At 53.2% G+C, this 24,747-nt stretch overlaps 2 protein-coding genes across 2 annotated transcripts in view; one reads left to right on the top strand and one right to left on the bottom strand.

Moving 5' to 3' along the window:
- The first annotated feature begins 774 nt into the window (after positions 1-774).
- Positions 775-7,753, top strand: MRPL45 (mitochondrial ribosomal protein L45). Its single transcript, XM_037887112.2, has 8 exons — positions 775-935; positions 1,880-2,081; positions 2,857-2,974; positions 3,981-4,079; positions 4,776-4,824; positions 5,704-5,853; positions 5,936-6,109; positions 7,027-7,753. The coding sequence occupies exons 1-8, from the start codon at positions 858-860 to the stop codon at positions 7,123-7,125; spliced, it is 969 nt and encodes a 322-aa protein (XP_037743040.1). The 5' UTR covers positions 775-857; the 3' UTR covers positions 7,126-7,753.
- A 2,763-nt stretch (positions 7,754-10,516) lies between these two features.
- Positions 10,517-24,747, bottom strand: part of GPR179 (G protein-coupled receptor 179) — a 36,380-nt gene continuing 22,149 nt past the window's right edge. Inside the window, exons 7-11 of the mRNA XM_037887162.2 lie at positions 23,541-23,779; positions 21,993-22,131; positions 20,379-20,484; positions 18,947-19,093; positions 10,517-17,440 (exon numbers count right to left, since the gene is read on the bottom strand). Of these exons, the coding sequence (XP_037743090.1) occupies positions 13,424-17,440; positions 18,947-19,093; positions 20,379-20,484; positions 21,993-22,131; positions 23,541-23,779 (4,648 nt within the window). The 3' untranslated portion in view covers positions 10,517-13,423. The remainder of the gene's footprint in view (positions 17,441-18,946; positions 19,094-20,378; positions 20,485-21,992; positions 22,132-23,540; positions 23,780-24,747) is intronic.

Consider the following 24,747-nt stretch of genomic DNA (forward strand, 5'->3'; position numbering starts at 1 on the left):
CGTGCACACTGAGCTTGGGAGGGGTCCCTCTCTCCTTCCCCCCGTGCACACTGAGCTTGGGGAGGTCCCTATTGCCTCTCCTTCCCCCCCCCCGTGCACACTGAGCTTGGGGGGGTCCCTCTCTCCTTCCCCCCCGTGCACACTGAGTTTGGGGGGCTCCCTATTGCTTCTCCTTCCCCCCCCCGTGCACACTGAGCTTGGGGGGGGTCCCTCTCTCCTTCCCCCCGTGCACACTGAGCTTGGGGGGCTCCCTATTGCCTCTCCTTCCCCCCCCCGTGCACACTGAGCTTGGGGGGCTCCCTCTCTCCCCCCCAATGCACACTGAGCTTGGGGGGCTCCCTATAGCCTCTCCTTCCCCCCCCGTGCACACTGAGCTTGGGGGGGGGGTCCCTCTCTCCTTCCCCCCGTGCACACTGAGCTTGGGGGGGTCCCTATTGCCTCTCCTTCCCCCCCCCGTGCACACTGAGCTTGGGGGGCTCCCTATAGCCTCTCCTTCCCCCCCCCGTGCACACTGAGCTTGGGGGGGTCCCTCTCTCCTTCCCCCCGTGCACACTGAGCTTGGGGGTCTCCCTATAGCCTCTCCTTCCCCCCCCGTGCACACTGAGCTTGGGGGGGGGTCCCTCTCTCCTTCCCCCCGTGCACACTGAGCTTGGGGGGGTCCCTCTCTCCTTCCCCCCCCGTGCACACTGAGCTTGGGGGGCTCCCTATCTCTTCTCTCCCCCCTCGCCCCCCCGCACACACTGAGCGGGGGGAGGGGAAATCAGGAAGCAGCCCGTGGAATTTTCCACTCCGCCCCCCCCCTTGCCCCGGACTCAGCACTGGCTCCGCCCCCCGGCCCTGGCGCCGTCCATCCCGTCATGCAATGCGGATCCAAGATGGCGGCCCCCATGCAGCGGGGCTTGTCCCGGCTCCTGCCGCTCGGACGGTGCCTGCAGGTGGAGCCGGCTGGGCGGGGGACGCAGAGAGCGCGGGGGGGGGGGGTGTTGCACGGTTTGGGGCGCAGAGTGAGCGGGGGGGGGAGGCTGCGGGGCTCGGGGGGTGACGGAGAGTGAGCCGGGGGGGGAGGCTGCGGGGCTTGGGGGGTGACGCAGAGTGAGCCGGGGGGGGAGGCTGCGGGGCTTGGGGGGTGATGCGGAGTGAGCTGGGGGGGAGGCTGCGGGGCTCGGGGGGTGACGCAGAGTGAGCCCGGGGGAGTGCTGTCGGGTTTTGGGGGGTGACGGAGAGTGAGCCGGGGGGGGAGGCTGTGGGGTTTTGAGGGGTGACGGAGAGTGAGCCGGGGGGGGAGGCTGCGGGGCTTGGGGGGTGACGGAGAGCGAGCCGGGGGGGGGAGGCTACGGGGCTTGGGGGGTGACAGAGAGTGAGCCGGGGGGGGGGGGAGGCTGCGGGGCTTGGGGGGTGACGGAGAGTGAGCCGGGGGGGGAGGCTGCTGGTTTTGGGGGGTGACGGAGAGTGAGCCGGGGGGGGAGACTGCGGGGCTTGGGGGGTGATGCGGAGTGAGCCGGGGGGAGGGGAGGCTGCGGGGCTTGGGGGGTGACGGAGAGCGAGCCGGGGGGGGGGAGGCTACGGGGCTTGGGGGGTGACAGAGAGTGAGCCGGGGGGAGGGCTGTGGGGTTTTGGGGGATGCAGACTGAGGCTGGGGGCTGTAGAACTTGGGGGTGTATAGTGAGCTGGGGAGGGCTATGAGGTTTGGGGGGATATAGAGTGAGTTGCGGGAAGGCTGTGAGGTTTAGGGAGGATACAGAGTGAGCATGTGGGGGCATGCAAATTGAGCTGCAGGGGGAGGCTCTGCTGTTTGGGGGGGGGGGGATGCCGAGTGAGCCGGGGGGTGAGGAGGCGGCTAGGAAGGCTGGGTGCTTGACTATCTGCATCTTTTCCTCAGGGTGTAGAACCCTTACTCAGTCCTACTAGACTGACTCAGACCTCGCTTGTGATCCCAGTGAGAACAAAGAGACGGCACTTTGTCCCTCCTTCTGTCAATGCCAAGCATATGACTCAGGAGGAGCAGAAGCTGAAAGCCAGGGCTGCAGGCATTGTGATCCCTTATGAGCCCCCAGAACGCCCCATCCATCTTGCCTGCACAGGTAGGAACAGGATCAAAATGGTGTTGGTGTCTCCTAGGGGTGCGAGTTGGATGTGGGATAGAGGGAGAACTAATCCTAGGCGAAAGTGTGGGACCAGTAACCTAACAAATCTGGGACCTTTCTCAATTGGTTCAAAATGGGGCTGTTGCCTCTGATTACATTCACTGCCTCTTCGTGGAGAGAATAACCCTCACACTTAACTTCTATTTAGTGCTGCTGAATGGTGCCAGACTAATGGATCAGAGATGGGATGGATGGTGCATGGCAAGCTTTCGTTTCCCCCACAGGATCGTGCCTTTCTGTGATCTGCAGGGACCGCCTCTAGGGTTGAGAGGGGCGTCCAGTCTCTCTGACCCATTCAACCCCAATCTGCCATGAAGTGGGCCAGTTATTGCTGATTGTGGTGGTGTTTCTTGTGTTGTGAAACCTGGATTGAGACTCACCAAACACCTCTCACAGGGGCCACCCAAGAGCCAAAAGATGGTAATAACTATAGGTCCAAACCTGTGCTGTTTTGGGGCCAGTGCCCTAGCAGTGATTGGCGACCATTGTTGAACCTCTGAGATTTTTAATCCCCACTGTACTTCTGTCCCTTCCCTTAGGTTTTGGGATAAAAACATATTTAGGGAGTAAACAGGCAATCCAGTTTCCTACTTCTCCCTGGCTGTCTAGTATTTCACCTGTTTGTTCTCTTGAGACTTTCATGTTTCTTGAAGAACTTAACCTGTTGCCATGGTATCGATCTCTTCTTGTTCTCTCTCTCTCTCTAACACAGCTGGAATTTTTGACCCCTATGTGCCTCCTGAGGGTGATGCCCGCTTGTCTTCTCTGTCAAAGGAGGGGCTGAAGCAAAGAGCGGAGCAGCTGAAGCAGAGCGCCGCTTCACAATTAGCGTATGTATCCCAGGCTTCCGTTCAGGAGCTGCTTCGGTGTAGCAGCAATTCCACTGTAAAGCCTTGCTTGCAACTGTAGGATACTCAGTTTTTCCACCCGGCTCTTGCCTTATTGCTGTACTGTCCTGTGTCAGTGCTGCTAACTCTGCTAACTCTGTGATACCATCAAATAATCTTGGGGCGGGGGGGGGGGGGGGGGGCTGTGATTTACTCATCGGTGTTTTGTCCTCAGGGGACCGTGTCCATGATGTGCTACCTCCTGATAGACGATGGCTAGACTCTCATTTGTTGTTGTTTGTGTTACACTTGTGTCCCTAATCCCCAGCTAAGATTGGTGCTGTACTTTGCTAGACATTGTGTAGACAGAGTAAGAGGCCGACCCTGCCCTAGAGAATTTACAATCTAAATAGACAAGACAAAGGGTGGGAGGAGAGAGGAAGTAGCATCATCCCCCTTTTGGGGAACCAAGGTACAGGGATTAGATGACTTGCTCAAGGTTACACAAGGGGGTCAGGGGCAGAGCTGAAAATTGAACCTCAAACTCTTGAGTCCCACTCCAGTAGCTTAATCACAAGGCTATCCTTCCTTTCTACTTCCCTTCCATGTCCACGGCCTCTGCTCACTTGCTAAGCCACTGATCGGAAACTTCAACATGAGTCTCTGCCATTGGGAGTGAGCGCGGGGCATTAGTTGCGGGGTGAATTGCCTGACTTTTGTTGCAATGTTAAGTGCTGTATGGTGGTTGGTTATTCTAGACCACACACTACACCCATGTAATAGCTTATCTTGGGCACAAGGAGACTCTGTGTCATCAGGGAGTCCCTAATCAGTGACTCCGCAATGGAAAATGGGATTAAAGCAAGTGAAACTGTCTTGATCTTCTGGAGGATATGAGGGTTCTGAATTGCTCTTTGCTCGAGGGCACTATATTAGCTGTAAGCCATTGGACGCTGAGGGCGTCAGACCAGCTCCCATCATAAAGCATTTCTTATCCTTGTCTTTGCAGAATCCGGAAGGTAAAAGATTATGATCCTGACTTCAGCACTAGAACGTTCCCGGAGAAGGCCCAGGAGATATTCATTGAAGCTCACAATTGCCTGACAAAGTAAGAAATCGCAAAATTCTGTTACTCTGAAAAGTAAGAATTGTTCTTTCTGGGTGTTGTGGTTTTTCAAGGCTTTCCTTTTGCCCTACTTATGTGCCATATTCTTTCCTCCTCTCTTTTAGTAGATCCTCTTTGTTTCTCAGGTGCTATGTATTTCCTGCTGCTGCCTCCATGAATAGGAGGTGGTTGAGATGCCACAGGCCAATACTCCTTTAATTCTAGCTGACAAGGACAGCAAGAAACAAGAGGTGGCAAACATATTTGGAGCCTGATTTCCAGATGTGTTGAGCATCTGCCTCTCTCACTGAAATTGGTGGAAACGTGAATGCTCAGCACCTATGGAAATCAGGCCCTGGAGGGATTGTTTTGATCCTAAGTGTTATAATGTCATGCTGATTTGCACCATTTTTCAGTGATAAGACAAAACACACTTCAAAATTGCATCTTGCTTAGTTTTAACCGCCAATAAAACAGCTGAGACATATTTGGCTTCCCAAGGGAGACCTGCTGTTAAATGTCATTGCTTTTGGGGCCTGGTTCCATTTGTGCTCTGTCCTTCATCTGAAATCCCAGTTCACAGCTCAGCCCTTTGCATTTTGCCAGTAGATTATATACAACATGTGTGGGAAGCAGGGCTTCTCGGGTGTGTCTTTTCAGCACGTGCATCGGAGTAATGTGGTGTATTTCACTTTACAGTTTCAACAAGCAGAAACTTCACTCCCTGGTGACTGAACGCTGCTACCCGGTAAATATTTATCTGGAGTCAGCATGTCCTTTAGAAACCACGAACGGGCTGAACCATCAGCTGTCTCCTTTCTTTGTACTCCGAGAAATGAGGCAGAACACAAGTCAAGCTGGGAGTTAAGGACCAGGCACTTCGTAGCATACAGTCCGTGTTTATCTCGGGGGCAGAATGGACGTGTCTTGTAAACACATGAGTTTGGGATCTGACTGGAGCTGAAGGGATGCTGCTGTGTGCTACGGGACCAGAATTTGATCTACCTTTTAGAGAACAATGAACATCATTTTTGTAGGATCTCCACAATGGGCTTGCTCCCCGCATTGGAGAGAATACCAGACTCCCCCGCTGATTTCGGTGGCAACAGAATCAGGCCCAAAGAGAGCTGTAGCTGCCCCTTTGGCTCTGCCACAGCAACTAACCAAGGGTCCCTGTTTGAACAAAGGAAGTAAACAAAGCCATGTTAATTTCTGTTGCCTTGGAAATGTATGGGGAGGCCTAGTTCAGTTGAGAGCAACCTTGTTTTCATTTCCCTAAGATGCTGCTAAAACAGTGCTAAGGAAAAGTATAAATTAAACCCTGTCTTTGAGTTCCTTTGTATTGGGGTAAGGGTGATACTGGAAGGGGTTCATCCATATCCCATGGAAAGCTAAGCACCCTTTAGGGTGCCCTAGAGACACTGAGTTTTTGTAACAGTGCTCAGCACTGCGACCGGGGGGGGCCTGGGGTTAACCCCTCATGTTCTGCATCTCCCACCATCGCGCCACGTGAGCACAGATGCCGCACTTATCCATTCATGGATTCGGAGCGTCTCTCTCCCCTGAGTGCAGGAGCCTGTCGACCAATTCGTCTTCGTGTTGCTAAGTGACATCATTTTCTCCCTAGGAAATGGTGCGTGGGAACAGATACAATACCATCCGCTGGAGCTTTGTGGAGTCGCTGGAGCCTCCTAGGGTGGTTCAGATTCGGTGCCCAGATATGGTGAACAAGGGCAACCTGTATGGACAGGTGACAGTCCGCATGCACACCCGGCAGGTACGGTCTCTTATCTGCGTGTTGTCGCACAGCCAGCCCTCGATTGATGTCAGCATGACAGGTTTCATGGTTCTCCCTACAGACCTTGGCTATCTATGACCGGTTTGGGCGGCTGATGTACGGTGGGGAGCAGGTGCCGAAAGACGTCTTGGAGTATGTCGTATTTGAGAGGCACCTGGTCAACCCTTATGGCTCTTGGAGGGTACACGGCAAGATCGTGCCAGCCTGGGCTCCGCCAAAGGACCCCATTATCAAGGTAACACATCTGAGAGCGGGCACCCACTCCTGCTTTATAGACCACGTGATAAGTCTGCAAAACCACCCCCCAAGTCCTGTGCTCAAAAGCTGCTCTTTCAGGATCTTGGCAGCTTCACTGCTGGTAGCGTTTCTTGCTTCTGCTGGAGGCTCTCTGGCGCACGCACCAGCCCCTCTTGCCACTCTGTGTGATTCGGATATCGCCAAGTAGCTTCTACAACAATTCGGGCAAAGAATAATATGTGAGGCTAAATATAGTTGAGCCACAGCCTGGTGCAGCTGGTTGGAATGGGGACTAGGAGCTTTGGGGTTTGAATGGTGTGGGAGGCACAGGGAGAGGGATGGTCTTCTGGCTAAAGCACAGGAGATCTGGGTTTCTAGTCCTGGCTCTGCCACAGACATGCTATGTGTCCTCCAGTGAGTGACTTAACTTCCCCATCTGTAAAATGGGGATAATGCTGACCAAATCTTGGGATGTTGGAAGGCTTAATCAGCTAAGGTTTGTAAAGCATTTGAGGTCTTCAGCTGGAATACGCTATAGACACTGATTATTGTTGGCCTGAGAGCTGATTGGAGGAGGAGATCAACCCCTTTTGGCCATTTACACCCCCCGGGCTTGCTGCTGCTGCATGTGGCCAGGCAGAGACGTGCATGGGCTATTACTGCTTTGCCAATCACCTGTTACAGCAAACAGGCTCCAGCTAAGGAAGCCTGCTGAGACGAGAGAAAGGGCACGGATGTTCCCACCACCCATGCACCATCTGGCCATCTTTCTGCTGGAGGGCTATGCAGTGCCATAACTCTGTGGTTGGCTTTGTGGCCTGGGAAGGTGTTTTTCTGTTAGCTCAGGGGCTTTCAGTACAGAGCTTCTTTGCAGTCAGTCCGATGGCAAGCTAATTCGGTGTTTTGCTCTCTCAGACGGTGATGGTCCCTGGCCCCATCCTGGACCCCTCGCAAGAATTTGATGAGATCCAGCATGAAGTGCCAAAGTCCAAACAGATGCAGTGGTACAAATAACGGCAGATGGATGGGGCAGCGACGGCGGGTGAGAAAGCAATAGACCAGAGACGTGACTGCTCTTCGGTTGTGAGATCAGCATGACTGCGGGCCTCTATTCCAACTGAGCGGAGACGCCATCAGAGAAGTCTGTGCAGAGAAACTTACAACGAGCAGAATGCTGCCTGGCGCGGGTCGGCTCTTCCCCGTACCACACGCCGTCGAATGTGCTGCCTCTCAAACTGTATCAGTTTTGCTCTGGAGACCAGTAATCCCACATCTTCAGAATTGCTCATTAAGCAACCCTCAGTGCAGGGACTGATGTCCCTGCTTCATTGGCCAGAGGAGTGTCTATGGGTGTGGAGTACCGTTCTTTTCTTTTTTCCTTCCCCTAGTTTGCCTTGGTGGGTGGTGCCCACCCCTCGATTCTGTGATTCTGAACCCCCTGTTCTCCTCCCTTGCTTGTGCTCCTATAGTCACAATAACAATCTGTGGGAGATGAGCGTCAAACTCTCCCGCTCGAAGGTTGGAAACCAGGCTGTAAATTGCCGTCCACTCGTCTTGCACCCAGAAATGGGGAGCTCCCAGATGGGGTTGTAATACTGTGCCTGTAATGTAATAAAACACCATGGGCTTGTTGACCCAGAAAGCTGTGTAAATTGCCATTTGCAGCCCAAGAGGCAGCAGGTTTTGCCGTCGATGCTTCTGGAAGGTCTCTATCTGATTGCTGATCATGAAGATGGATGATGGTATATTGCTGACAGGGGGCGGGTTGGCGGGACATTTTTGCACTCTCACAAGTTTTTGCAGCCCTGCTTTCCCAGTAGGACAGCTTGAGTCATCTGTTACCTTTGCCTCACTCTTGTCTCCCTGTGAGAGAAGTAAAAGGCTCCCCACCGGCTCTGGGCTCCTCCCTCCCTCCTTGAGCTGTTCATGTCCTCTCTCCCTTTTTGCTGTGAGTTGGCATTCTGCTTGCCAGGGCTGCTTTGGGGATCAGCGTCCCCCTTGCTCTGTCTGTGTCTCACTGCGCTGGGGGAAATGGTGTGAAGGTAGCAGAGCAGCCTGGCTGGGGGGTTCTGTTTAGTAAATAGAAACTGCCCTGTCACTCACCCTGGCAGAGTAGCAAAGTAGGCTTCATGGCTTAAACCAGCTAAGTCTCCAGCGTCCTAGTTGGCTTTCCGAAGGAGAGGATGATGAGCAAGTGACTTGAATGAGGTCACAAGATGCAGCTCTAGCTAGAATACCGCTGGCTCCTAGTCCTCAGAGCAATCCCAGTATGGATGTAGCTGCCTTTTGAAATTTACATACATTTGCAGGTTGAGGAACGACGACCGCACCTAGTGGGAATACAGCGTTATTAGAAAATTACCATGTCGTATTTTACCTTGGCACTCGGTGGCAGGTGCTGTACCCTGCAGTCCGTGCCCCAGAGAGCTTGCAACCTAAAGAAAAGAGCCCCGTTTTGTTGGCTTAGAAATAGAAACATTTCTTAAAAATGCGTAAGTGCCCCTCCTGATTTCTCAGTGGAGTGGAGTACACCTAAGGCAGGAGACCCTCCATTTTCTTCAGTCTCCCAGGTTTTCCCAGAGTGCAGGGTATGGCAAGTGCTTACACTACAGCTTACATGTTTGGTCTCTTGGGGGAGAAGCCAATGGTGCTCTCTTGACCTGTCCTCAGACTCATTCCTTTTACTCTTACTAACAATCCAGCTGTTCATGTTTTAGCAGATGCCAGAGACTCTTGTATGCTACTTGACCCTCTTCAGGAGGCCATGTGCAGTGGGATTTGAGAGCATTATTCTTTCTGCCTCAGAGGAGAGTTGATCCCATCTGTTCCATATGAAACCTGTAGTAAGAGTCTCTTAACTACTTATTCTTGCATAATTCTGAAATATCTCCTGCGAGTGGAGTATTTCTAAAATCTCAGCCAAGGCCTTTCTCTCTCCATTGCGAGCAAAGCCAGCAATAGACCTCTTTAAGAATCCCTTTATTTTCCCAAAAGAGCATCTTCTAAACAGAGCTTTCGGAGGATAGTCAGCCCATGGGCTCCGGGTTTATAGGGAAATCTCTCTACAGCTCCACCACGTGCAGGCTGGGAGGGGAGCGGCTACCTAAGAAAAATCACAGTTTCAGACAGTTGTCCGTTTTGAGGCTGTGGTGACCAAAGCTGATGGTATAGTCCAGGGGAGGCCAAGCTGTGGCTCCAGAGCGGCATGCGGCTCTTCAGAAGTTAATATGTGGTTCCTTGCATAGGCACCGACTTTGGGGCTGGAGTTATCGGCGCCGGGGGGGGGGGGAGGGTGCTCACTGCTCAACCCCTGACTCTGCCCCTACTTCACCCCTTCCCCCAAGGCCCCCGCTCCTTCCTGCCCCTTCCCTGAGCCTGCCACACCCTCGCTCCTCCCCCTCCCCCCAGAGCCTCCTGCATGGCACTGGAGGCATGGGGGAGGCACTGATCAGCAGGGCTGCTGGCAGGCGGCGGGGAGCTAATGGGGGGCTGCTGATGTATTACTGTGGCTCTTTGGCAATGTCCACTGGTAAATTCTAGCTCCTTCCCAGGCTCAGGTTGGCCACCCCAGTATAATCTGTATGACACAAAACCCAGCCCAAGTGCCTTCCCTGCTCTGGTTCTAGTTAAGAATCCATAGCATGTGGGCTCTGAGTGAAAGGTGCCCATTCCTGTCTTACGGGAGTCGTTGAACGGGTTTGTGCTCCTCAGGGGAAGGTCTGCGCTGGCCGTCAACCCTAACAGTGCAGTTAAACGGACCCTCCAAGTTCCACGTGTGTGCGCTGTAGTATCCTCTCTGCTGCTTGGGGAAGCCTGTAGTGTCTCTTCCATTAACATATTATTTAGCACCTAGAGGCCCCAGCCCAGCGGAAGGCTGCACTGTACAAACGCTGTCTATCCTGGAGTGCTTATAATCTACGTAGACAAGACAAAGGGTGAGGGGGAAGTGACTTACTCAAGGGTCCAGTGGCAGAGTCAGGGATAGCCCCCTGATCTCCAGTCCAATGCTCTACTCACTAGATTATACTACCTCTCTCCAGTACCATGTTTTCTTGTTCAGAGCTAGACGCTTGCACCAAAGTGCCAGTCAGGAGAAACACAGTTGCTTCCCTGTGTGACCTTCCGCCCACTGGAGCCCACACCTAGTGAAAGGACTGTGTTAAATACTGTATGGAAAGGGGTGGCCTGCAGTGGGGGCTGGGTATGCAAAAGCTTCCCCTAACTGGAGGAACAGCGCTGGGGAAAGTTACGCAGACCAGCTTGTCAAGCGGTGCACTGCTTGGGCCTATAATGAAATGAATGGTTCCATAATCCTTACCCCTGAGCTGCAGCCTCAGCGACACCAGAGTCTTGAGAGAGAAGCGATGGGAAAACCCCAGCAATAAATCACAGCCAGTAGTTCTGCTTGTGGATATAGATAACTCTCTTTATTCTCTGTATGTACATTTTCTTACACAATCGGATGATCCCGTGTGACATTCAGCGCTGAAACAGTCACGTACGCTATACGGCATCGCAACTTCCTACGGACACAGTGAAAGTAAAGGATGGGAGGGGAGAGGAGACAAATCCTGCGCCAAAGCCACGCGATGGGGGATGAAGCTAAAACATTCACTTTTGCTGTCTCTGACCTCACTGCTCCCATCTGAATGGGACAGGTGGCAAAGGTGAGGAATACTGGGAAGCTACTGTCCCGAGCAGCCCTGACTCCTGGAGAGAAGGGGAGAGGGCCAAGATCAAGTTGGTAGAACTGGCATCTCTCTCTCAGCGCTTTCTCTGTCATGGTCTCAGACCTATGCTAAGCTGGGCAGAGCTTGGGGCTGGGTGGGGACCTCTAAGGCTGGCCCTGGCCGTTCTCCCCCCATTTCTCTCCTCGTGGGGAAAACTTTCCTTTGTATTTCTCTTTCTGTCCATGGTCAATAATTGTCCCACGGTCAATCTGCCGCTGCCCACGTCAGGCACCGTGTTTCCTCCTGTGGAAAGTTCCAGGGCGAGGAAGTTGTGTGCACCTTCCCCTGTACAATTCCCACCTGTTTTAAGGAGAGGGGAGAGGTCATGGGGAGAACGGGGCACTGTCTAGAGCCAGGCACGGGGTGGGCAGGTAGGCACTGCTGGCTTCCCAGACGCCCCTCTGCTGACGCACCTTGGTCTTTGCCCAGCAGCACTTGTGCTCTCCTGACTAGGGCCTAAGGGCCCGCTGCATTGATCCATGCTGCTCAGACTCCCAGCATATGCCCTCCTCTACACAGGGGCCCTTTCTTGGGCTGCTGCAGCATTAGGCCCTTTTGGGGACTGGGCTTCCAGCAGGCGTAACATCTCCCAACTCCACCTAAAAATTGGTGCAGGGTGGGGAGGGGGACAGGACAATAAAGGCATCCAGGAAAACACATCTCTCTGTGTCGCCTCAAAGTGAAGGCTTGCTATTCTTGACCGTGAAAATGAAAGCGATTACCCTTCCTGGGGAGGCTTGGATGCCTTCTGGGCCAAGAAGCGGAATTGTAGCCCTAGGCATGTTTGCGCAGGGTGTGATCACACAGACACACACAGTAACCAGTAATGAAAAAGTGCTTTGGAAAGTTAGTGGCATTGTTAGTTAAGACAATAAACACCCTTAAGTTGGAGTTCCCGTGACAGCGGTGTAATAGTGCCGTGTATTTAGCCAGCTGCGTCGCTGGCACTGCAGTGACTGATCCCTGGGGTTTGTTAATACCGAGGTTTCTAAAAGCGAAGCATTGGAAGGGCCTGAAGGTTAGTTTATTCCCCGGGAAGACATCCAGAGATTTGTGGCAAGAGAAAAGAGAATCACTGACTCACAAATAACATGCAGGCACTGAGCCAGCATCGCTCGAATGAAACAAAAATGGCTCGTTTCAGATACGTGAAATTCGTGTGACTGGTTCAGGGCCTCTGTGGGGAATCTAAAAGTAACTTAATTTGAAATCTAGGCAACAGAGTGACACGCGACTGGAGTGGAACATAAGCAGCAGTTTGTTTATCTCAAGCTTCAAAATCTGAACTAGATTACTGGAGTTACCCTTCACCAAAATGAAGATGGCTGCAGTGTTCGACGAGTGATCGGTTGGGCTGTTGGCAATGACTTGAAAAGCATCTTCCCTTTCCTACTCGGCCTCATCTTTGCATTGACCCTGTCCCCATGTTCCACCTCACTATTATGTGTCATTCGGCTCTGCACAATAGGCTTTTCATTGACGTTCAAGGTCCGAGCCTGTCAATTGCAGAAGTCTCTCAATACCCGTTGTCTTCAAATTTTAGACTCCAGTTGTGTGCCCAAAGTGCTGCTTATTACACCAAACACAACTGTTTCCCTGTTGCCTTGTCCTCCCCTGTGTGCTGTGTTTTCTCCACTGGCTAGCTCTCCTCTGTTGCTAAGATTGGTAACTCTTTGGGGCAAGGACTGCCTTGTCATTACAGACTCAGCGCTCGGCACAGTGGAGTCTTGATCCTGACTGGGGCCTCCACCATAATACAAATGTTAAACATCAACAGTAATTTGAAGGTGCTCAGCACCTTGCAGGAGGTGACCTTGGCTGGCTCAGGCCTGGGAGAGAGGGTCAGTGACTTGCGAAAATACAAACCTCAATGTAAGTAGCTCAAGGGAGCAGTAAGGTTCCTCAGATAGGCTAAGGATGAGCAGCATTTTGGGTGTAAGGCTTATCGACCCCTCATTAAGTTTGATTTATCCTCCTGTATGGGCCCATTGGTTGCGCACCAAGGAGTTCCATGCACTTCCAGACTATCAGCTAACTGAGACATAGCTGTAAACGGAGAATCATATGATGGACGCCAAGCACATCCCTCCTCATTTCACCAGAGCTCGCAGACGAGACTTTTTGTTTAGCGAGTTACAGTTTTAGATGAGCGCGTTGGACATATGGCTGGTGGAAGTGTGTGAGGCTGGCTTTGAGGATGGTCTTAACGCTTTCCAATACCACTGGTTTGACAAAGAGGACACAACGGAACCTCGCTATGTGTTGACAGACAAAAGATGGAATCTGCAGAGTATCACAGTTGACTTGGGTTTTCAGTGAAGGCAGAAAATTGCAACTGTCCCCTGACAGTAGTGGCCCATAGAGAGTCCAAGTGTGGTTCATTTCCACTAACTGAGAGGATCAAGGATATTTGCGTCTGGGATTTTGTCACCCACGCCATCGACTGTCAGTGTAGGATTCAATCATGTCCTTAATCCAGGTTTGGCGGACACGCAGTAGGCGGGGCTAAGAATTGAAGCAATCATTGGTTGAAGTCGCCTTCTCGCCTCATCTGCATCCGTTTCCCACCCTCATGGAAAAAGCTACTTACAGTCCCATGGGACATCTGATTTGGTTGGGCTGGGACCCCTGGTTTCCTCTCTCCGTTTTTCTGCTGTTTTGCTTCTGGCTGGGGTGGCGTGGATGGGACTGACGTCTCCTGCCTCCAGCCGACGCGCCTCCGAGGTTTTGCTGGTTTCTGCTCCATCCTTTGCAGCCGCCGTTGGAGCCCCTTCCGCTTCCCACGGGCAGATGTCTGCCATCCCGCTGCCACCTGTGCTAAGACACCTGGCCACGCCCGCTTCCCGGGGGGGCACATCTGCCATCATGCTGTGGGCTTTGCTGAAACCTCTCAGGGGCTTGGGGTCAGGCACGAGGCGATGCAGCGGCTTGTGTTCGGCCTGGCCTGTGGGTTTATTTTTTGATTTTTTTGGCTGGGCTGTTGGAGTTCCCGTAACAGCTGTGCTGCCTGTTTCCATGGCCTGCTTTTCAGTCCGACTGGGCAAGGCTCCTTCGACGTCCCACGGGCATATTTCTGCCTTCGAACTTTCTTTCTCAACCGCTTTTGGATCTAATCCTTCCCAAGGGCAAATATCGGACTTTTTGCTCTCAATGCTGTCAGATTTCCTCGATGAAATTTTGCCCAGGTCAGTTGTTATAGAGGAGTCCTCCCAGGGGCAGATGGACTCTCGCTGGCTGCTTCCCTTCTCCAGCATTTTAGATGGGATGTCTCCAGTTCCTCTTGAACCTGTCTCCTCCCCCACACTTGTGTCCTGTCTTAATTTCCCTTTATCTGATGGAGCTTCAGACACTTTCCCAGGGCATATTTCAGCTTTAATGCTGGCTTCAACCTCCTGGCTTTCCCAAGGGCAAATGTCTGCCTTTTTGCTCTCCACACTGCCGGATTTCTTTGAAGGGCCTTTGAATGGTTCAAAGCTTTTACTGTCTGTTTTTACAGAGGATTCCTCCACACTCATGGTCTCCCAGGGGCAGATGGACTCTCGCTGGCTGCTTCCCTTCTCCAGCATTTTAGATGGACTCACTGCTGCTTTCAAGGTGATGCTCTGGTCGCCTTTGGAGAGACCAACTTTCTCCTGTGTTTCTTTCTCTGGTGGAGTCTCAGCCACCTCCCAGGGGCAGATTTCAGTTTTAACACTGGCTTCAACGTCTGCATTTTCCCAGGGACAAACCTCTGCCTTCTTGCTTTCAACACTGTGCGATTTCTTTGAAGCAGCTTTATACAGATCTAGGCTCTTTGTAGCAGGCTTGATTGAGAGTTCCTCCATATCCATACTCTCCCAGGGGCAGACAGATTCTCGCTGGCTGCCCCCTGTCTCTAACTTCTTAGATGGCATATCTCTGGTCTCCCTTGAACTGGCTGTGTAAGCTTCATCCCTATCCTGTTTTGTTTTCCCTTTATCCGATGAAGTTTCAGCTGCTTCCCAGGGGCAGATTTCCATTTGAATGCTGGTTTCAACCTCTGCACTTTCCCATGGACAAACCTCTGCCTTTTTGTTATCAGCATTGTCAAATTTCTTGGAGGAAACTTTAGATAGATCAAAACTTTTGGAAACTGGTTTTAGTGATGCGTCCTTCACATCCATGGTCTCCCAGGGGCAGATGGATTCCCTCTGGCTGCTCCCCTTCTCCAGTGTTTTAGATGCACCTGTTGCTTTTGACCTGATGCTCTTATCCTCTTTGGAAGTCACACCAACTTTACTTAATAAAGTTCCTTTCTCTGGTGGCGCATCAGCCACCTCCCAGGTTTCAGCGTTAACACTGGTTTCGACCTCCACTGTTTCCCACGGGCAAACCTCTGCCTTTCTGCTCTCAACGCTGTCAGATTTCTTTGAAGTCCCTTTTGGCAGATCAGTGTGTTTTGTGTCAGTTTTTGCTGACAGTTCCTCCATGTCCAAGCTCTCCCAGGGGCAGATGGCCTCTCGCTGGCTGCTTCCCTTCTCCAGTGTTTTGCCTGGACCTGCCGCTGCTTTCAGCGTGATGCTCTTGTCCCCTTTGGGAGCTCTGTCTTTACCCTGTTTCACTGGTGGAGCTTCAGTTGTGTCCACAGGGCATATTTCATTTTTGACACTGGTTATAACCTCTGCAGTTTCCCAGGGGCATGCCTCGGGATTTTTGCTGTCCATCTTGGAGTGATGGGACGTTTTAGCCTCATCCATGCTCCATTGTTGCAGGGCTCCACCAGAATGTATGGTCTCCCAGGGACACATGGATTCCCACTGGCTCCTCACCCTCTCCAGCTTCCCACGTATGGTGCCTCCTGTGTCTTTTGAACTCCTCCTTTCTGCTCTGCTGCTTGCTTTGGCTGGCGCTGACCCCTCTTGGGCACCATCTGCTTCTTCCACACTCACCTCCCATGGGCATATTTCAAACATTTTGCTGGTGTCCTTGTTTTGCTGGGGTGGGGTTGTATTCGCCTCTTCCCAGGGGCAGATGGTGGCTTGTTTACTCATCTTCTGCCTGCTTTCCTTGGGACCTCTGGCTGCGGCCTCTCGCCTTGCCATCCCGCCGATGGATAGCGTTGAGGTTTCCGCTAGTTTGGGCTTATTGTGTCTACTGCCAGCCTCTTTTTCTTTCTCTTTCTCCCTCTGGCTCCCCTCGTCCTCCTTCCTTCCTTTAACGCTGCTCTTCTCCCTTGCCCGGTTAAACGCTCTAATGGCTAACCCTAAACTCTTGAGGGAGCTTTTCTGGGGGGAGATCTTAAGGCTTTGGGCTTTTGCCAGAGAGCTGTTTGGTTTCTCGGCACCTCCTGGTTTGCTTGGCTGGTCCTGCTGACTCTGATTGAAACCTTCCTCCTCCGTCAGTTCCCACGGGCATATTTCCGCAGCAAAGGAAGTTCCAGACATCAGTCTGCTCTTCCCAGGCGTGGACGGAGGTTGCACATTATCTTCTCCCCGCTCTGCCTTCTCCATCTTTCCCGTAAGCTCTTCCACCTCCCATGGACAGCTGTAGATCAGCGCACCTGTATCTTTGGAGCCCTGACCGGGAGCGTCTGTGGCAGGCCGCATGTGCTCCTGAGCGTCCCAGGGGGCAACCTCGCTCCTTTCGAGATTGTGAGCCAAGCTTTGGTACCTGATGGGTGGTTGTGGCGGTGTTCTCCTGCTGGCAGGGGGCACCCTCCCCGACAGGTGAGAGCTGTCAACGCTGATGCTTTTCATCGGGGCATACGTGACATGTTTCTGCACCTTGCTGTCTGGTGGGGTCACTTCCTCCCCCCAGGGGCAAACGGTGGCCCTGTCAAAGCTGTCTTGCAGGAAGAAGCTCACGGTCCCTTGGGCTACGTCGTCGCTCTGCGGCTGTTTCCCTTCCTCCGGGGCCTGCTCAGTGGCCTCCCCGCCATCCGCCTGCCCTGGGGATTGCATTTCAGGAGTGGAAGCTCCCTCCTTCCCCTTCCCCTCCTTTTCTCCAGCTTGTTCACAGCTGTCTTCCAAATACGCCCGGCTGGTCAACAGCAGGGCCTTCTCTCTGGCGCTCATGAGGACGCTGAGGGATTTCTGCAAGGGGGAGGGTTTGGGGTGAAGGGGTTTCTTGTCCGCCAACAGGTTGTGGGCACTGGCAGACTTGTAGACGAGGGGGGCCGAGTCCAGGGAATCGCCTTGGGTTCTCTCGGCGGCTTTCTTGGCCAGCTTTTTCCTCATCAAGGTGTCCAGCAGTGGGGGTTCCTTGCAGACGCTGTCGCGCCTGGGGGGCGAGGAGCCCTCCTTGGTGTCCTGCACGTGGTCGTAGGTGCTGTGGGACTTCCTCAGAGAGAAGGCTTTGTGCCTGGAGGAGTCATCTTTCACCTTCACGCTGGAGCTGCCGGAGTCCAGAAGCCTTCTTTTGTAGGAGCCGGAGCGACTCCCACCGCCACCCGTGCCGGAGCTCTCCTTGCCCTCTCTGCTGCACTGCCGAGACACGGACTCTGGTATCTCGGTGATGCGCCTCATAATGGAGCGGCCCAGGCCCTTCTTGGAGCTCCTCTTTTTCTGAAGGTGAGGGTTGTTGGCGGTCATCTTCTTGGTTTTGTGGACCTCCAGCTGCGTGTAAAGCTTTTTTAATTCATCCTACACGTTGAGTGGCATTTGGGAAGGCAGAGGAGAGAGGATAAAAAGAAAGGAACACAGATAAATATATAAAAACCTCTTATTCAATCAAAGTTTAACACCACCACTTGGTTGGCTCGGCTTTGGAGCTAAAACCATAGGCCTCTGCTCCTTGAGTGAAAGGACCAGGTCTGTTAGCTTGGGAAATGGTAGCCAACCAGCCGGCCAGGCCTATGTTGGAAAACGGGTGCACGAGACACCAGGGGGGAAGTTCAGAATCAAACTCTTTTGTTTTTCGGCCAATGTCTTCGAATTTATTTTCATCTACAGAAAACAAATTTTCCACAGAAAACAAATCCATTTGCCGCCCAGCTCTAGCTATTCTCTGCAAGCCCAGGAATTAACAGCAAGACCGGTTGCTCCCGGGATGGGCTGACATGGGGGAGCACATACCCTGGAGAGCTATACAGCCTCCCATAGTGAGATAAGAAATCTGATCCAATCAGGGATGAGTCATGTTTACTCAGTTTCCCCTCTCCTCTCACCAGGGTGAGTTTCTAAGCCCCAATTTCCAGTCGTTGGGCTGATTGCGACATCGCAGACCGAATCTTGATTAAACTGGATCATCCGGTCCTTTTGAGGGTGTTTTTTCAGGGGTGGGATTTTCAGAAGGAGGTGCCTAAATCCCATTGGAAGGCTCCTCATGGCCCTTTGCGCCTATGAACCTCTGAAATGTACGTCAGCCTCTGGGTTCGTTTTCCTTTTGATCAGGGGTGTAAAATGTGTCTGGATTTCCTACAGAAGAGGGGTGGAAAGGAAGGGAGGATGGTGGTGAGGGGGTTTGGATTGAGCTGGGATACAGCCATCCATTGTATCCGTTCATGCAGGATTTTTAAACCCCTGATTAATAATAATAATAATAAATAATTAATAAAGAGCCCAAGATGCTGGGCGCCCACAGCGGCTGCTGAAGCCAACTGGCACTGCAGGTGCTCAGCACCTTGGAAAACCAGACTCCTCATTGCTAGCCCCTAAAGGTGCAAAGGAAAAACCCTCCACTTGTGACCCGCTGCAGCAGTCCGTGCCTGGGTCTTCAGCAAGGCAGACAGAACCAACCGGCCTGTGGGGTGACTCCTGTGAGTAAGGGCTGACAGATCAGGCCCGGATAAAGCTGTAAACTCGGCACACCCCCGGCCCCCATTTCAACTGAGTGTTGACTCTGGAGACTAACAATGACACTGTCGAGGTCAGCCTTATTGACTACTTTGCTACTGACGGTCCCACATTCTCCACTGCTGCTGGAGGATGGGTGAAGCAGCCCCTGCTTCCACCCCCTGTCCCATGATCGCGGAGGGATGTCACCCCTCACTCGAGGAGGGAAGGGAGATCCACGAAAGCCCCAGGGCAGGCATAACCCTCGCCACCCCTTTTTTGTTTGCTTCAGGAGAAAGACTGCAAAAGGCAACTCTTACTCTGCACAGTCCTGTATAGCTAGCCTCAAAAGAAGGTCCTGAGTGTGCCACCCACCCGAATGTCATCGGGGTCAAGACTGTGCTCGCTCCATGCCGACGTGATGCTGTTGTTCAGGTAGGAGCCCGAGCGCCGCATGTCCAGCTCGTCCTCGTAGACCTCCGCCGCGATCTCCTCCCGCAGGGGCGATTTGGCATGCAAGAACTGGGGGAAGAGAGCGGTGGCAGGGGTTGAAGCCCTTGCTGCTTGCAGGCTGGGGTTGTCAGGGCAGCCGGGGGAGTTTGGCCCGCAAATGCACCTATCTCCTCTTGGACGCCTTTGCAAAACCCGGTGCCATCTCACCTCTCTTTCTCCTTAATGGCCTGGGGCATGTCTTCGCTGCAGAGTTATACCTGGAGCGTCCCCCCTCGCTCGAGTCCCAGCCACACACCCAAACTCTTCTCCCGAGCGCGGTGGGGCTGTTGACATCAGTTGCTCGGCCTTAGAGAGGGAATAGGCTACCCATCGAGTGAAACTCAGCTGCCTCAGCGGCCTCTCTGTCGTGTGGACGCAGGCTAGCTCCGTTTTGACTGACTCCCAAAGACCCCCATGATACGCCCCCCCCCTCCCACCCCGGGAGCGTGCGCAAGGCCGGTGTGGACACAGCCGCTGGGGTGCTGTCATGTGGCCGAGCTCCCTTGAGCGAGGCCAACTTGAGAGGAGCAACCTGGGTGTAGATAACTGGAGTGAACTTTGCAGTGAAGACATACGCCTCCCGTCACCCCTCCTGGGCCGAGCCTGCAGTAGACCGTAGACCCTGGCTTCACTGCAGCTTTGCACCAGTTAACCGGCGTGGTTGGCGCTAAACCCCTCAGTCACTCAGATATTAGCCAGGGCAGCTAATGGTGCGTCACCCCTGCTGGAGGCCTTGGTACCCTGTTTTTTGGCAGCACCCCTGAATGGTACCTGAGTGACTGGTTTGGCTGGCCCTCCTTCCTCCCAGCTCTCTGTGCAGTGGGATAACCCAGAATGCATTGCCCACCACTGCAATACATGCAAGCCCTCATACACTATCTACCCCTCTGCCAGCTCTGCACCCCAGCCCTGGGCATGGGGGGCACTGCTGGGCAGGCTGGAGGGGGGAAGGGGAGTAACAGGGACTGACCTGTCCCGCTGCAAAGTCCCATGGGGCAGTCCTTGCTGCACCGTCCCCTACCGTTTCTGAATCAGGGAGGTATCAATTGCCTTCCTGTTGTCTCAGTCCATCCAAGGACAAATCTGCCCCTCTATTTCCAATGCTGCAGCATCTGCAAATGGTTATCCCTTGCGGGCCAGGCAGTTCACGAGGAGCAGGCAGGCTGTTTAGCTTGTTAGGGATGGCTCTGGATGCTTTAAAATGCTGGATTTAAAAAGGGGAATCTACCCCAAAGGTAACTGGGAAGGGAAAGCAGGATTGTGTTTTCAGCCTCCGGGAGAGCAATGCTGGGGGAAGAGGCCGGAGGCGGGTTACCTTTGGGATGAAGAGCAGTGCCAGCGTCATGGTAATGGTGACATGCGTGTGAATAAAGAACAGCAGCAGCGTCCAGTCGGGATGCAGCGAGGGAACCATCACGAACCTAGACAGGGGTGGGGGGAGAGGTAATTTACAGAGGGCCGGACTTGGTCTTTCTTCCCCATGGCCTTGGGGAATAAAATCTTACCCGCACATTTGCAAAAGGGGCTGGGGGCTAAAGGCCCAGTGACGGCGGCTGGGAAGCTTCCCATGCACTCTGTTGGACTTTGGATCCGGACCAAGAGAGGCACCGCATAAAAGCTTTAGGCCAGATCCCCTTTGCTCTGCCCCTTCCTTGCGCAGCCAGTGACAATGCCTTTGTTCGGGGGCCTGATTCACCTCTCCTGGCCCCTGGTGTAAGTCAGCAGTAGCTCCACTGACGCCAGTGGCTTTACATGGATGTAACACAGCTGGGGGGTGGGGAACCCATCCCAATGGGAGTTTGGCCTGAGAAAAGCCTGATTAAAAACAAAAAAAAGTCTCCAGCATTTGGCCTGTCTAATTAAATTATCCCACCCCTTCGCTGGGCAAGGCGGGGGTGCCGTCCCAAAGTATTCAGGTGATGTCCCCAAAACAAGAACCCCTCCCCAGCAGTTGCTTGCTGTCCTGCTAGTTGGTACATACGTACACTCTGCATTTACCTGTCAGAATAACCCCTCGCTCTTATCTAGCGCGGTTCATCTGTAGATCTCAAAGCGCTTTACAAAGGTTGGTCCCGTTATCTCCATTTTACAGATGGGGAAACTGAGGCATGGAGCAAGGCTGCGACTTGCTGAACATCACCCAGCAAACCAGTTGCAGAGCCAGGAATAGAAGCCAGGTCTCCAGGGCGCTACCCTTTAGGCAACGCTGCCAGTCTCCTTCGGTACTAACACTCTCAGGAGTGGACCTCTCTAGCTCTACCAAGGTGCTAAGTATTATTCTCCACAATGTGCTGCTGGGGGTGGGAAACTGAGGCTCCGAGTGGTTAAAGTGATGCGCCTTATGTGAGACAGAGAGTCAGTGACTAGAACCCAGGATTTCTCGGACTTCCACTCTCCTCCTCTAGCCTCTGAACGACGCTCCCTCCAGCTGGGAGTGGAACCCAGACATCCTGAACCCCATCCTCTGCTCTAAGCACTAGGCCCCATTGCGGACCGTTTAGCACCCTGGGTTGGTGGGACAGTGCAGGGGGCATCACTGGTCCTGTTGTACGCCGTTGGGGATCTCACTCTGCAGTGCTGGTTCGGGGGCTGGGGATCTTGCTTGTGCTGGGAGCTGAGCTGGGAGATCAGAAGAGGGAGGAGGAAAGAGCTGCCCGTTGGGGTGACCTGGTTTTGAATGAGCTCAAGTTGCCACTTGCACTTGACCTGCCCCTGTGACTAACATCTACAGCACAAGACTCAGCCGGTGTGCAAAATCTAGGTCCAGCCCTGGCGGGAGACGGGGGTGGGATTGTGTTTGTTGCTGACATGTGAGTCTCCAGCCCCCTTTCTGTCTGAACTGGACTGAGCTGTGGGGCACCCAGGGCAGAGAGAGCACCAGGTCCTGCAGCCAAAGGGAACCTCTGGCTGGGTGATTCCCCATCCCCACCTGACAACGTGGAAGGCTGCAGAGATGATCATCTCATTGTGCAGGGCGATGCCCATGTAGCGAGGTTCATGGAAGGCAGAGGGCACCGTCCGGGTGGCGTAGCACAAGAAGCTGCCCCAGAATAAGAAGAGCATCTCAGCTAGCAGGAGAAAAAGAGAGATGAGCAGTAAAGGCCAGGGCCCGTTTCTCTAGGACATTCATTTTTTATATCGAGACACTGTGGTCCATGGAGCTCAGGTGCCAGCCGGTTGATGGTCTAGTTAAGGCGAGCTAGCTGGCATGAACTCTCTGTTAGGAGGGCAGCCTTCTTCCATGCCCATCCTCCAAGCACTTCTCTCTGCCTAGAGCCAGAATGGCCTGTATGCCGCAAGCCCAGATTGATTACGGGGCAGGATCACTGTGGTTCTGAAGGCAGCGTTGTGATCCCCAGAACCACGGCACATTATTAGAGTCGTCAGGACCAGGATGGGAAAGAGGGGTAGCCCCGGAGACCTGCCTGGATATCTCCTCTATTTTGTTTTATTTACCTCTCTCTGCATCCGTGGACATATACCCACAAGAGAGAACAGGAGGGGAAGCCCGTATGTGTGGATTGCACTATAAGTCCAATAGCTTCCACTACTTTGCTTCTGCCGCAGATCCCAGACATTGTGCCTTCAAGCACGCGTCTCCCCATCAGTGCACGGTGCGGGACATCCCCATGTTGCCCAGGTAGGTGCGGGAGCCTGAAAGGAGGCCTGCCCAGCACCTCCACAGCACAGTGGGTGGAGTGGAGGACCAACAGCAGAGGGTTCTCCCATGACGGGCGTCTCAGTGCTAACGTGCGGCCTTTCATTGTTAGCCAGGCGCATTTCCAGGAGCCATTCTGCCCCTCCTTGCCACGAGCCAGGCTCTGCCACTCTCGCTCCTCTCAGGTGGTACCTTAAAGCAGGAATAATCCCGCTGAGGCCACTTGGGGAGCAGGGTAAGCGTCAGGGTAACCTGCTTGTGGCTTTCCTGTCTCCTTGCTGAGAATTGCTCTGTGCCAGAACTGGTCGCAGTGCGTATGTCTACACTGCACACTAAGCTTGGGTTCTGACTCAGGTTTGAGCCCAAGCCCCCACTTCTGTCCACACACAAATCAGTCTGACCCAGGTCAACAAGCACTCAGGACCGAAGTCCTAGGACCTTGCTAGGTGGGTGGCTCAGAGCCCAAGCCCTGCTGAGACTTGGGTCCAAGCCCTGTTGTTTTGCAATGTGGACACAGTTCAAGCCACAGACTTGAGTCAGAAGAACATGTTAGCACGGCTGTGAGACCCGGGTCCAGCAATTGTGAACCCAGGTTTACACTGCAGGGTGGACTCTCAAGCATGGGATTGGAAACACCGAGTCCACAAGCCTGGGTCCTACAGACAAGCCCACTGAGTCTCTTTAAGCACCCTGCCCCATTTGGGGGCTCTGTGTCCTTATACCTTTGTAGACTCTGGTACAATGACATCTCTGGGCAAACTGAAGGCCCCCTCCCCTCCCTCTCTTGTGATGTCCGAAGCTTCGGACGCAGGGTCTCACCCACAACCATCATGTAGTCCCACCGGTCATGGTCGCAGATGTAGAACTGAAGCCCCTTGGCAGTCTGAGAGCGGATCACCAGCGGGATGTTCTTATCGATGTTCTCCAACATCCCCACCGTCCAGGCGGCCAGGAACCAGAGCACCAAGAGCAGGATCAGCCCCAGCATCTTCAGCACCCGCCCGCTGGTCATGTAGGGCATTCGCTGGGCTGAGCGGGAGAGGAACACCTTCAGCACCCTGCGTAACAGAGAGGGAGGAGGTGACTGTAGCTTCCCCGTGGGTCTTTCCTTCGATGGCCAGCTGATAGCGGACTTAGGACTTCCTGGGGTCCCTTTGTGCCGGGTGGGTTTTAACCTGAGCACTCTGGAGTCTCATTGCATCTTGTCTGCACTGTCGCACCGCTAAAGGAAAAGCCCACCTGACAGAAGGGTATTAAAATATTAATTATATCAGGTCCAAGGCCATGCAGGTAACTGCAAACTAGCACGAGGCTGAGAGTTCAACAGCGAGATTGTAAACCCCTTGGGTGGGAGAACTGTCTCTTTGTCCTGTGTTTGTACAGCACCTGGCACATTGGGGGCCAGGTGGCTCCTGGGTGCTACGATAATACAAATAATTAATCATAATAAACAAAATGACCCCCTCTTGTATGGAGCAAGTTCTGCCCGTATGCCTATAGACCGACATTGGGCCTGGGTGAATTATGGTTTTTAATTGAGTTTGGATGTTAGCATGTGTGATAAGTCCAAAGCACGTGACCCAAAAGAAGGAGATCCTGAGAAAGTTGGGTTGTTTGTGTTAGATCTGTGTGAATCTTCCCATACCACCAGAAGCTTATTTAAAGTTTGGGTTGAGGCAAGAAAAAGAAAAATACGGTTAATTGGGTACCAGGGGCAGTAAATAATTGGTGATATAGGTTTGTTAAATTTATTATAAAGAAATGCTTAGGAAGAAATATGGCAAAAAGACAAGAAGAAAACCTTAAAAAGGGGGCCCAGCCCTTAATCTTGTCTTAACTGGGCCCATGGATAGGGTTCAGCTCTTATCTGCCTCATTTGGCTTTAGCTAAGGTCCAGCATCTGGCAATGACATCTCTTGTTTATTATAGTGTAGACAAGGCAAGGGTTTTAGGGGTTTCTTTGTCACAGCTGTTACCTTCCACTATAGCATGACTGCAGGGAGGCCAGGATCTCCCGAGCCTGAGC

This window comes from Chelonia mydas, chromosome 27 (genome assembly GCF_015237465.2).
Source record: "Chelonia mydas isolate rCheMyd1 chromosome 27, rCheMyd1.pri.v2, whole genome shotgun sequence".
In the NCBI taxonomy this organism is placed as follows: domain Eukaryota; kingdom Metazoa; phylum Chordata; order Testudines; family Cheloniidae; genus Chelonia; species Chelonia mydas.